Source organism: Haemaphysalis longicornis, unplaced genomic scaffold (assembly GCF_048455015.1).
Source record: "Haemaphysalis longicornis isolate Haplotype H1 unplaced genomic scaffold, Haemaphysalis longicornis Haplotype H1 scaffold_10, whole genome shotgun sequence".
Classification (NCBI taxonomy): domain Eukaryota; kingdom Metazoa; phylum Arthropoda; class Arachnida; order Ixodida; family Ixodidae; genus Haemaphysalis; species Haemaphysalis longicornis.
Genome location: NW_027526204.1, coordinates 135,721,424 through 135,734,713, shown reverse-complemented (window position 1 = coordinate 135,734,713; position 13,290 = coordinate 135,721,424). Strand labels below are relative to the sequence as shown.

The following is a 13,290-nucleotide window of genomic DNA, read 5'->3' as shown; positions in this document are numbered from 1 at the left end:
AAAGCAAAAGCGCCCGTGTGTAAGAGATTTCGGCGCACGTTAAAGAGGTCCAGGTGGTCAAAATTAATGCGAAGCCCTCCACTACGGCGCGTCTCATCGCCTGCGTTGCGTCGGCGCGGTAAACCCTACAGTCAATCAATAAATACTAGGAAATCATTTAAACCAATGTTCGTAAGTACTGAGCAACCTCGTAGCAACACGTGCCTGTTCCTAGCCCTTTAGCGACCCAATCTACTGACTTGAACACCCACGCGGTCACGACTGAAACTGCCGATAAAAATAATAATACTCTTCTGCAAATTACTCTTTAGCAGCCTCTTTATTCTTTACAGAAGTCTGAGCACTCTTCTGCGGTTAATATTGTATAAGGGTGTTAGATTTCACAACGGGTATGTTTCTTTATTACATCTAGCTAATTGAGTTCAGGCAGATAAGATCAACGTCACTCTTGGTTGCATTTGTGCTAGTTGGTGCGCAGGAGCAGGGTGAAAAAATTACTCCCACCTCCCCTCGCGGTAATATCTGTGTAGATACGACGCATTGGGGGTTCCGTTGTTGTTTCGGTTAGGTTGATTCTCCCATCGCGTGTAACGTGCCGTGAACCCCCTGCCGCGGCTATGACGCAACGTTGCGCGGCTATGACGCAACACAATCCAACACAATCCAATCCAATCCAATCCAAATACAATCCAATCCAAGCCAAGCCAAGCCAAGCCAATCGAATCCAATCCAATGCCCCCTCGCGAGAGAGTGTTCGCTATCGGAGAGGAGAGGGGGTGAGCGGCGGAGAGCGCAGCTCGCGCGGCGAGGATAATGGGGGAGGGGTGTGGACGGACAACGACAACGCCGTATGGAGGGACAAGGCGAGTGAATGAGATGCCGTCGCATATAAAACACGGGTATCGATAAGAAACCACCAAAGAAAAAAGGTAGACAGTAGTTATTCCGCTGTGGTTACTTGCTGGAAATAAGTTTTATACCGTCGTAGTATCCGTGGGGAAAGCGTATACGGCGGCCATTCACCGTGACCATGAGCCCCACAAAGTGGATTTTCTTAGTTTTCATGGAACTGGTGGTGGACAAAGAATTAACTCGATGGTGATTGTTGGGTTTAGCCAACACCCTCTCAATTTTTTCAGGCCTCTCCAGCCCCTCCTTTCCACACGCGCTACGTCACGCTATGTGTCCGACCGCTCGACTGGCGCGAGCCGGCAAGGCAGCACGGCTCCCTCTGTTTCCGCTGGCGGGCTCATACGGGCAAGTTCTGGCGGGAACTCGATCTTTCGGTGAGCGGCAAGCCGCTGCCTTTGTCTTTCAATGTGCTGTTCGTGCAGTATTTCATTACTCGCCCGAGTCTGTCGGTCCTGTTCCTTTTGTGGCGTGTGTGCGTGTAGAAGCCTTCGAATGGAAAGTGTGCCCAGAATTCAACGCTGAACACCTGCCGTGTCGCAACGAGGGCAACTTCGTGAAACATGGGCCGGTGCTGTGTTCCCGGGTGCCGCGGAAACTATGACAATGGCCCCAAAGTGCGTGTTTATTGCTTCCCAAGAGACGAAGTGCAGAAGAAAGCGTGGTTGCGGGCCATTCCAAGGAAGTATTTCACACCTACAGTGCATTAGAGGGTAAGACACTGCAATTTTGTTGCATAGGAGCCAGAACTCTCGCGCTACTGCTTGGAAGAACTTCACTTCAAGTACGTATTGCTGGGCAAGTTTCAGACAGATGCGCTAGATGACCACTTTGGCCGTTACCGTCAGCTAGCAGGAGCGCAGTACCACATTTCGGTGCGCCAACTGTATGAGTGTGAGAAGAAGCTTCGTCTTCAAAAACTTTTGATATTTCCTCGCGAGGAGGCCGAGTGTGGAGACACCAACGAAGATCTTCTGGCGTGCAACTTTTCTGTGTCTGTTGCTGACGATGATATAACAAGCGGCCACTCCGATATGGATGCTATAGTTTATATTGCAGGGTACGCGGCTCATTCTGTTTCAAAGAAGCTTTCTTGTTCTACTTGTTTCAGCACGTTGGTTTTTGAAAACCGCGAGATCGAAGTGGAAAACACTGCCATGATAGCTAACCTGACGAGAGGAGGCCTGAAATTTCCGCAGCCATGGACAGTTCATATGGTACTGATGACAAAACTAGTTGCAGAAAAGTTGTCTTTTGGAGAAAACGTGAACGATTTTCTATCCTGTAGTAATCAACGTGGCGTTGTGACTTCGCAGACGATTTCACTTCTGGAAGAACCAGACGTTGAGATGTGTGAAAATGGCCACACTGCACAAACGCTTATGGGCTTGGTAGTTCGCGTTGCAACCAATAATGTTTTGAACAACTTTTGCAAGCTCAGAAATGACATCATACAAGACAATGCGCAGAAGAAGGCCGCAGCCCGCAAAGCAGCAACTCCGAAGAAGTAAAGCGTTATTCCTGATGCAATAAAAACGTTTTTGCGAACACTTCATTGGTTTCTTATAACGGTTGGATTAGCTATCCAGTACTTCAGTGGTGCACACAAAGGCTACATATATGACATGGCATGACTGTAGTTTGCACCCATTAACACACACTGTAGAACTTCTACAGCCCAGCATTATTGTTTGGGTCATATCTGAATGATGAGTTTTAACAGCTAAGCAGAAAAATTTGTGAAAACTTCAAATAATGTGCAATGTTGTCGTTTGGCTAGGTATATTAAATTATTTGCACTAATGGAGAAAGAAACTTAATAGGCGCTCAAAGGTGGAGTATTATACAGTAAGATGTGTTCCGCTATAAAGTAAACACCTATAAATAAAGCACATGAAATGGTAGTCCTAAGCATGAACTAGGCCATTTAATGTTTACAGCAACCAAGAAAGAAATATGAGCGGAATCTCTACACCGAACAGTTCAGAACTTAGCAGCCAACTGTGGCAGTAACCGAACTACAGGCCAAACGGGCGCGACTCTCTGAAATAGCGGAACGACGCGCCCGAAAGGTCCCTTAACGTGACGTCATGGGACCGGTGGAAAGGCCTTAGCAAAATAGAGAGGGTGTTGGTTTAGCGCGCCGACGCAACGTAGGTGATGAGGCGCGCCGTAGTGGAGAGCTACGGATTAATTACTACCGCATGGGGATCTTCAACGTGCGCCGGAATCCCGTACACATGGGCGTTTTTCGATTTTCGCCCCCGCCAGAAAAGCGGCAGCCGCAGCGGGAATAGAACACCCGTCCTCGTGCTCAGCAGCACAACGGCTTAGCCACTGAACCACCGCGGCGAGTAAACATTAACTCGAGATGGAGCCCCCCAGTAACTTGTGCTTACGGTTAAGGTTCAGGCTGGGCCATTCGTGCAGTTAAAGCGAAGTATAGAAGAAAGGCCTTGGTCAAGCTGATCTACAGCCGCCTTTTGTTTCTCCCCTAGCGGTGTCTTCTCTTGTACAAAAAGAACGCTTATATTAAACGAAATAAAACAATTACAAATCACAGTGAGGAGTTCAAAAAACCCTTGTCTGCCAAACTTAGTTTAAAATTCGTGAAAAGCTGTGCTGTCTTAAAAGTGCTTAAATTGACAGCTGAGGTCCAGAGAATCGTCAAGGTAAAAGGAATAAAACGCCATTTTTGCCAGCCATCGGGACTACAAAAAAAAAATACCTTCCTTCACTATCTCGGTACCTACATGATGTGTCTTTCTCTATCTTTTTCTTTCTTGTTATTGGGTTTCATAACACTTACGCGGATGTCGCTACAAATAAAGTACCCCGTCTGCTACCACCGAAGATACTTCGCTAGCGAGGCGGCAGAAATCGTTTCGTCCTAGCGTTACGCCACCTGCAAATTCCGTAATTTCGAGGACCCTCAGAGGAAGCACTGCTGCGTTAATTTAGTTACCTCTTACAATAAAGCCCTCAACGCCAATATCTTCCTACCAGCCACCCCGGTTTCACTAATCTTAACATCACAGCGCGCCGCGGCATAATGAATTCCGCGCATAAGGGCGGCGCGCTGTTTGGCTCGAGCGCAGCACGTGCGCCGTCAGATGAGAAGAGCGGGGAGTCGGCGGCTCACCTGTGGCGCAAAGTATCCAAAGCCGCACGAGAGGCCGCATCCTTGCCTCGGCCGCAGTTGGCGAAAGCGAAAGCACACCGCCGCACGCTGGAAGGCCAACGCCACACGAGTTGGCCAGCGGGGGCCCGTCGTCTGCTAAAAACGCGGTCGCGCGGTGCGTGGGGATCCGCGTGGCTGGCGTGGCGCTGCCCGTACACGTGGCTCCATCTATCGCTGCTCGCCGGCAGACCACTTGGTGGGCCTTGGATCACGCTCACTTTCGGACTGCTTCGAGCAGTGCTGTTCAATTTAGGGAATTTTCTTTACTTTTTAAGGCGAACCTTTCGATTCCTCACTGGTGGCGCCGACGTCCGACTAAAACTCACTGCAGGAAAGCCTGTTTCACACAGTGGGTTTCACAATGCCTCGCTGATAGCGTTGACGTCGGAGTAAAAGACACTGCAGCAAAGCCAACTTTACACAATTGGTTTTTCCAAGGGCACATTCATCATACACCACAACATAACCATGAGGGGTCTTTGAACACAACGGACCTCTCGTAATATGTAAAACATAGTTTGGCAGTACACACGGTTAGCTACGATGACGATGATAAAATACATCCTCTAAGGAGGGTTATGCATTGGCTTGGATTTAGTGAATTTTGGAATTTTGGAATTTCGCTTTGACTCAGGTTGTATGAAAAAAATCTTCGCGTTTTAACCGTCTTTTTCTGGAGAAAGGGGGTTTGATATTTTTTTCTTTTTCTTTTTTGTTCACGGGGAACTCAGTCTAGTCCGACAGGAAAAATGGAGGCTCCGTTAGGATTCAGGGGTTTGCAGAAGTTGGGGGGCAGGGGGGGGGGGGGGGATTCAAAGAACTGTGATGGTGGCTCAAGCGTACTATTGGGCTAGTGTATTGGTCTTTGCAAGCAACTGAACGCGCTAAAAATGTACGGTATGAAGGACGAGGAACAGGCAAACACATGTCGCATGAACGACTGACGTTCGGTGGTTAGTGCATTTTTTTAGCCTGTTCCCCCTTCTTCATTGTGAGTTCTTTTTGTTTAGTGCGCATTCATTTGCCCGCATTAAGAAAATAATTTTTATACTATCTTCGTACAGTTTTGTCAACCATTTACTAATGTGATGTTCATACTAGAGCAGCTTGTAATCGCACTAAGCTCCGAGCAACCTAACTGTACATCGGTTGACCAAAAAAAGTCGGATTGGAGTATCTGACTGTTGGATCGTAAGCCGTCGACGGTAACCAATTAACTCTGTTAAGTAATTTCGCATTGAGTAGTTGAGTCTGCCTGAATTGTAGGTACGGCTATAGGAACGTGGAAGCGGTCGGGGTGGCGGAGAAACTGTCGTTTTTCGAAGTCGTTTGCAAAAAAAGCAACATACGGGGCCAAGTCCCCCCCTTATTTTTTTACTGACCATGTGTTTTACACGCATGTTTAGAGAAATAAACTACAGATTTGTATTTCGTTGTGAGCTCCCTCTTATTTATGAATGGGAAATGAACAGAAAAAAGATGTTTAAGCCCGTGTTTTATAGCTCTTAGGGCCAGCTCCTTCATCTACGGAGGCAAATGAATAAATGCCTGAATTCAGAAAACGCTCATTAGTTTTCGCAACGTGCCACATGTCCTTACGTTTTTATTTCGCTGCAGTGGGATTTTGTAACGTCAGCTCTCGGTGCTTGGGTTATTGCTTTCGTAATGTATGGCGTAGTTGAAGTTGTAAGAAAGCAAATCTGATCCCGTTAGCCCATACGTACGCGTGGGGATGGGCCACGGCTCTATAAGGTAGCTAATAAAAATAATTTTGACAAAGCAGTCTCAATCAATCGTTTCTATCAACAAGTCAGCTCAATTACTGATAACTCCAGGTTATCTCCTGGATTTCTTCGCGTTCCTCGCCTACATTTGTGCCGATACATTGCCAGTTTTCCAAAGCGGTACAACTTAGGCAAGAACAGTCAAAATGCTCCCAGAAATTTTAATGATGTTTGCCATGGCAGAGGACCCGGGCGCCTGGGGATCCGTCTTAAGGTATATTGTCACTTGCACCCTGCTGCGATAGCATGCAATCTTCTCAAGTCCTTATGTTTCGGTACCGACGTGGCACGATAAATTATGCATGCTTCTGTAGCATGCGATTATGCCCTGAAGCGAAATAAGGGCACTGGGCTTTACAGCCATGGTTATTGGGGCGTCGTGCAAGTCAATCTGGCAATATTCAATACAGTTTTGCCCAACAGAAATAATTTTTTTGCGCACTCGTTTTCTCAGTGGTTAATGTTGTGTTCTATTAATAGGTATATATACCCCCAAAAAGCGTTACGCAAGCCAGCAACATCTATTCGACATGGTGACAACCCGCTGAAGGTGCGTTGCGAAATGAGTTTCGCGACACGCAAAGTTATGTTTAGTATCCATGAGTCGGGCATATTTATAAGTCCAGTTGCCGGCCCGACGATGATGCGATGTCATGGCTTAACCGAACTTGCCCCAAAAGAGGCTGTGCTATGTCTAGCCTCCCGCCATTTTTGCGCGTTATTCCGCTTGGCGATGACCAGCTTGACCCCTCCCGATCGAGATTGCAGGGACCCGCGACTCATCCATTGCGCGTGCCGACAAAAGACGCTCTGCCGCGCGTTGCCGGAATGTAGAAACCACAAAAAATGCTTCCCGCAAAAAAGCTCTTCGTTGTTGTTGGCAAAGTAGTTTCTGCTGTATGTGTTTTTATGTTTGCAAGTGGATTTTGTTTCTGCATTTGTGATGCCGGGATATGTTCTTCAAATCGTTCAAAGAGCGTGTTTCACTGAGGAAAACAAAGGATAGACGAAAGTCGCGAGCACAAACGGGGATGAGCAACTAGCCTCTCAATGGATTTGCTGCCTTTCATTTCGGGGAGCGCGTTCATCCCACTCTCTCGGTCTTCTGGTTGCTTCGTGAGACATATGAGACGTTTTCTTTTTTCTTTTTCGAAATGAGCCAAATCCACCTAAAGCGAATTTGAGAAATTAGCGGAAGTTTGTTGCCGGACCGAAACGCAACGCTGCCAAAACTATTATACGAGAAGTTTTGCTTGTCAGCTAGGGGAAGTTTATGGCCATAAGTATTTAAAAATTATGCGGCGAATTTTAAGCAATATTGGGGTGGTAAGTTTGGATCTGTCTCACAGTGAACTGAAACACTCTTGATGCGACATTCTTATGAAAACTTTAATTAAATTGACTTTCAAGCATGCGGCGTTGGAGTTTTGAAGGAAAAAAAAACATTAAACATGTGCAACAGGGCTTCAAGAACAGTAGAACTATATATACGTGAAGGAAATATGTCTTCTTTGCAGCATTAGCAGCTCTTTTCAAATTCTTCCCTGGTATAATTTTCTTGGGCGTGCCTGAAGGCAGTGAATTGTCAAAACTTTTCACAAGAAGGCTGCTCATATCTTCCTCTTCACCTTTATGAAATGGTTCGTACCCACAGAGGGGGCGGGGGGGGGGGGGAGATTTTGCAGGACTTGTGAGCGGCGGCTATTTAGTTAAGTACTACAATGGCAAATATGAGAATAAAAAATCAATATAACCAGAGTTACTCCATCGGGACGTGGGAGACGAGGTGTAATTATTGTTTCGGATATCTCATTTTCATTTCGTTCCCTTCTTTCGATCACTTTGTCGTCGACGCCTCAGGACACATATTTCAACGATCTCTTAATTGCAGTCTGAATTCATGATAAGCCAGCAGTGAAAAAAAAAAAAAAAACATTTCACCCACGTAACAGAAGGGAAAAGGTTTGGGCGTGTTGGTTCATCGTCAGACGGAAAACAAGCGCCAAATAAAAACACAGGACGAGGAGTGCACGGGACAAGCGCTAACTTTCAACAAAAAGTTTATTGCAGAGCCAGCGCTTATAACCCACGTAACAGTCCGAACAGCCAGGCCCAAAGCAACCTAACATTGGGCAAATGGATTTGGCTCATTTTGATTCCTGAAGCAGCAGCGTCTGGCTCATTTTTCATACGAACTACGATCTGGGTACACGTTTTGATGGGCTTATCTCACCTATTGTCTGGCCACTATTTTTAGGGGAAAGTTGCCCAGTTTTTGTTGTCATTGCAGTTGTATCTGACTTAGTTTCGGTTTGTGGATTTCGCTCATTTAAAAAAAAAAAGGCCTCATATGGCGATTCGAATAATTTCGAGTAAATGTTGCTAACCTCGTTTTATTACTACAGCGCAAGAACGCAAAAAAGGATGAGATAGTCACGGACGCAGCACTGTTTATTTCTACGGAGAACATTCACGTACAAAAGCACTAGAATTAGTCAACCCGGAAAAATTAATCCGTTCGCCGTTTTCGTAGTGCACCCACACATGCTTAAATTAAAAGCGCTATCTCGTGATCGTTAAAGGAGAAATGCGCCGCATGGGCACAATCACTGCAGGATCGCACAATCTCCTCCGCTGTGATGATGTCTCGCATGGCCTGGTTTTCACGTTTTCCCAACGTGAAAAAGATGTTCTATGCGCAGGAACACCGTTTGTACCGGAAGACGAATTGCCCTTCCAGCCCCCCTTTAACACCATTTTCATATTTGCGCAAATGGTCTTCAGACACTGAGCTCTGACATACGTAATTTTTTCCACGTGAAAGTGGAGTATTGCAAGTAGCGCCCTTAAAGGAACTCTGCAACACTTCCGATAAGCGCTTTCCCTCTTTCCTTCGCGTCTGGAAGCACTGCGACAGCTATAGTTTTCGCCAGCACGGAGCGGCATTGTGTGATTTGTTCGTCGCAACAGATGCGCCTTCCGTTTCTGCTTTGTTTTTGCGGCTTTCTGTTTAAAGTGGCTTTCGAATGCGTTCATTGCTGCAATTTAAGGAAAGCCGGCCAATAGCCGCTACACCGCTGTAATGACGTAATTCAAACGGTCGGAGAACGCCAAGGCTGGGAAACACAGAAAAATCTTTTGAGCAAGTTTCTACGTTATCTGATGGACATGAAGCAATAATTTCGTGTGTGGTGCTTTGCAACCCCCTATTCTAACGGATGTGTTTGTTGATAGCGTTACGAAAGCAATTAAGATTTAGAAAAAGTTAGGAAAAGTGTTGCAGAGTTTCTTTAACGAGTTCCTTCGGTGACTGCTCTGATAGCTTCTGATTTGCGCGGTGGCGTCTTTGCTGACTCTGCGCCGTCTCAACAACTTGCTTGGCGCCAAAAGCGCCGCGCGCACCTCTAACCGTTTGCCTGTCGTTTTTAGGACATGTGAGATTGCGCCAATGTATGTCCCCATGGTCGTGGGGCCTCTCTTTCTGGCTAGCTGCCTATCACGGGCATGAATACTTTGTCATCGGTTCGGTTTTAAAGCAAAGCTTTTTACCTCTACCAGCCAACAGTGCTTCCGTGGCGTGCGGGACAACATACTCCCACCTCGGCGGAGGCAGCGGCAATGGGGGCAGAGGGTTTCATTTACGGAGCACACTGTAGATGGCGCAGCCAATTTACGCAGCGTTTCCCGCGCGGAAGTGCCGACTCGCCGGCGGTGTAGTCGGCGGTACGGCTTTGTCGACTGCTTTAGCGACGGTTTTTTTGGGCCTGTTTTTGCGCAGCTTCGCGTCCATTCCGCGCTGCCTTCGCTCGGCTTGATTAACTTGTTCGACAGCCCCTCCTGCGTAATCCGCACCCGACGGAATTAAGTGGCCATACGGCAAACATACGTTAAGGATTGGTTTGCAGGGCGGGAAAACAAAATGTAGAGGCCACATGCAGACATCTGGCCGCTAGAGAAACGCTACCCTTTGCGCAATGCTTGCCACAAATGGGAATTGGGTTTTCACATGGGTGAATACCGACCGATTCGGTTGTTTTAACAGGTATTACAAAAGGCGAAAGTAGCAACTGGTCCTGATAAATAGCGATTATAAAATTTCCCTCGGCTTTTTCGCAATTCTCAAAATTACTAAACTAACTAGTTAAAATCGGTATAAATAATAATCACTAACCTCACATTCCGAATTGTTTCGGTGTCTACGCTTGCCTCGCGCGGTGGTGTAGCCCCAAGCTAGCACATCAGGATGGCTAGGTTCAGCTGCCTCACCGTTCGAAAGACGCTCCTCCCCATTTTCTCTCTCCCGACTCACGGCCGGGCTACAGCAGCGGCGTCCGCCGCTCAAGCCCGGCCGTGGCCGATGCTGCTGTTGCGTTCGGGACGCCGCCCCCGCGAATTCCAAGTAACGGTTGGCAAAATCTCCCTTTTCACTCTGAGACACGTGTGTGAATTGAAGTGACGTCTCATCAGCAATTGTTGTGGGTGTCGTTTAAAGCTTTGCTTTCCAACCACCTTCACAGCGTGGATTGGAGCCAATGTTTTTTTTTATTCCCGAGTGTGCCATCAAGCACAGAGGCAGGTATATGCTGTGGGTATACAAGGCCTTTCTGCATGATCCGCAAAACTTCCATGGACCCTGTGGTCACACGATTTTCACAGCTATCGTGAAACAGAGCTGAATAAATTGTTTATTCACTAGTTTGGGGTGAGCTACAGGGCATGGCCGCAAGGGTATATTTGTGCGCGCTGCATACTTCCATTGCTTTATTTCGAGGATGCAGCTTCAGATCCAAGAACCCGATGTTATCTTTCTTCAAAAGCTCATGCTGTGAATTCAGTGGGCCCAAGAACTCGTCCAACACAGAAAACGTAATGAACTTGATGCTCGAAACACGTTTTATTAGATGCGACGCATCTCTTGCTCTCGGGCATGTCCCTCCGTTGTCGTCGTCGTCGTCGTCGCGGTGTTGTCCGCACGCTCACTGCACATGCGCAACTCTCCTCCATTCTTCTCTTCGACAGCCGTGCGCAACACTCACTCCGTCTTATTATCATAACAGCTGTGCGTGTGCGCTTCGCTGCTCTGGGTGCGCGCGACTCTCTCCCCCCCCTTGGCTCCTCTCCTTTCAAAACCGGGAATATATAAGCGGGGGAGCGCACGGCGCCGGATCAGTCCAGCGCCCGCTCTCGCACTTGACTGGACTTTGCTTGACGATACCTCCGTGCAAGATCTTCCGATGAAAACGTGATGGAAGCGACAGACCCTTCAGCGAGTTGACTGACACAATCCAATACCAGCGTCAGTCCAAACGCTACCCCCCTGATGCGTCGCATCACATCAGGGTTCCCTCGCGGGAAGATGGGCGTAATTTTTTCTTCTAAGAACCACCAGAAAATCATCGATGCACAGCAAGACTTTAACCACCAACACCATTTCGTAAAAGCATTTCGAGATAGCATTTGGCAAACATACTTAAATGTCTTTCAAGACCAGTGGAATACACAAACCGGTAGCAAAAAAATAATGCAAACCCAGCATGACATCGCGAATGTCACGCGATTACACAGCATTACGCGTACTTCGAGCGTTTTAGGCCGCGTGAGACGCGGCCTTCATTGGCTATCACAAATTATTTTGTGCTTAAAATATATCATGTGGCCAGAAAATGCAACAAGACAGAAGAAAACGTGGCGCAAACTAGACGTGGATGAGAGGAGACACGACAGATACAGGCGCTTCTATATCTGCGCCTTCTGTATCTGTCGTACCTTCTCTCGACCTTGTCTAGTTTGCGCCACGTTTTCTTCTTTTAGATGCGACGCATCTCTTGCTCTGAGGCATGTCCCTTCTGCGTCGTCGTCGCGCCGTCCGTCCGCATCCCTCTGCCGTTCTTCTCTCCCACAGCTGTGTGCAACGCTCTCACTCCGGCTCATTAGCATACCACAGCTGGCGCGCTTGTTTGGGCGCGCTTCGCTGCGTAACGCTGCATTAACAACTGCTCCGGCGCGCGCAAGTGCACGCATGCGCGACTCTCCTCCATTGTCTCCTCTCCTTCAAGCGCTGTGAATATAAAGCGGGTATCGCGCTGCGGTGGTTCAGTCAAGCGCTCGCTCTCGCACTTGACGTGACCTTGCTTGACTACTTTGTGCTTGACTTGATTCTTCCGATGAAGACGTGATGGAAGCGACGGTCCCTTCAGTGAGTGGTTTGACACAACAATTACGCCCATCGTCCGGCGTATAGGAACACCCGCATGTGATGGAAATGCATCATACGCGTTCACAACACGTTTCACGCGATTTAGAGAATCAACCCAACGGAAACACCAATTGAACCCCCCGATGCGTCGCATCACACCAGGGTTCCCTCGCGGGAAGATGGGCGTAATTTTTTGTAAACATGTACCAACTAGCTCAGCAGCAAGTCTTGCAACCAAGACGCCATAAAAGAAAAACGCCATTGAACGCGATAACGTCATAGGGCAAGCATTTGCGCTTTTCCGGAGTCCGTCGCCAAGTTAACAGAGCGACTATTAATAGAGAGGCGCACGTAGTACCTTCTGGCGACTGTGCTCATTATACGTTCGGCTGTTCGTTTTCGGGTTCTATTCTTTTTTTTTTAAATCGGGGGATAAAAATCAGGCGCTATTTTTAGAACTGATAATGGGGGAGAAATCAGGTTTTTCTCACAGTTTATGTTAGGCGGTATCCCGATCTTTTTAACTTTAACGCGTTAAAATTGCTGTTCATTTCAAGCTGGTAGTCGCGGGAACATCAGGGTTTTCTAGAAAAGGCTATCTGAAATTTGGCATTTGTTTGGAAATTAATCAGTAATGATGACAATAAAGAAAATTGTTAACTTCTAAGAAATGAAACATTTTATTGACAGTAAGCTGGTCATGATTTTTCACTCATCCGTGTTTACAAACATTATCACCTACTTGAGCAACATGTCGGTCTTCATTTGAGACCTGTCTGATTACTGAACGTATCTCAACTGGGAGGAAGTTCCCTAGACAACAAAGCTTCCATTAGCTAGGCACAACAACGTCAGCGCAGCGTTTGCCAGCCTGGGGTAGCGAGCGGTAGATTCATGGCAATACTCAGCGAGTTCGGAAGCTGTGTTTTGGGGGCTTGCTTCCAGCAAGTACTAGTTGAGAACGGCGGACCGTCGGCGCACGATTGTGCAAATCATTGGTTTGAAAAGGTCCATCCGGGAGAAATCAGGTTGAACCCGAATCTCCTGAAACATGCTCGGGTTGTAAAAATCGGGTAAAATCGGGTTTGCAGATTGCTATGGGCTACCTGGATGTCATTCTTTGGTGCTTGTTTAACAGCACTGAAGTAATAAAAAACTTGTTTTTATCAATTGAACCGGTCGTCAACCGGCGTCCCCAGAATAACGTACAGTGAATTCGA

General features: G+C 47.3%; 1 protein-coding gene across 3 annotated transcripts in view; it reads right to left on the bottom strand.

Moving 5' to 3' along the window:
- Window positions 1-13,290, bottom strand: part of LOC144159406 (locomotion-related protein Hikaru genki-like) — a 250,860-nt gene that overhangs the window by 95,838 nt on the left and 141,732 nt on the right. Inside the window, exon 1 of one of the 3 annotated variants that reach the window (XM_077690876.1) lies at window positions 4,052-4,174. The exons of the other annotated variants lie outside the window; for them this stretch is intronic. Coding sequence (XP_077547002.1) covers window positions 4,052-4,091 — 40 coding nt within the window. The 5' untranslated portion in view covers window positions 4,092-4,174. Of the gene's footprint in view, window positions 1-4,051; window positions 4,175-13,290 lie in introns of those variants that run through there. 3 annotated transcript variants of the gene reach the window in all.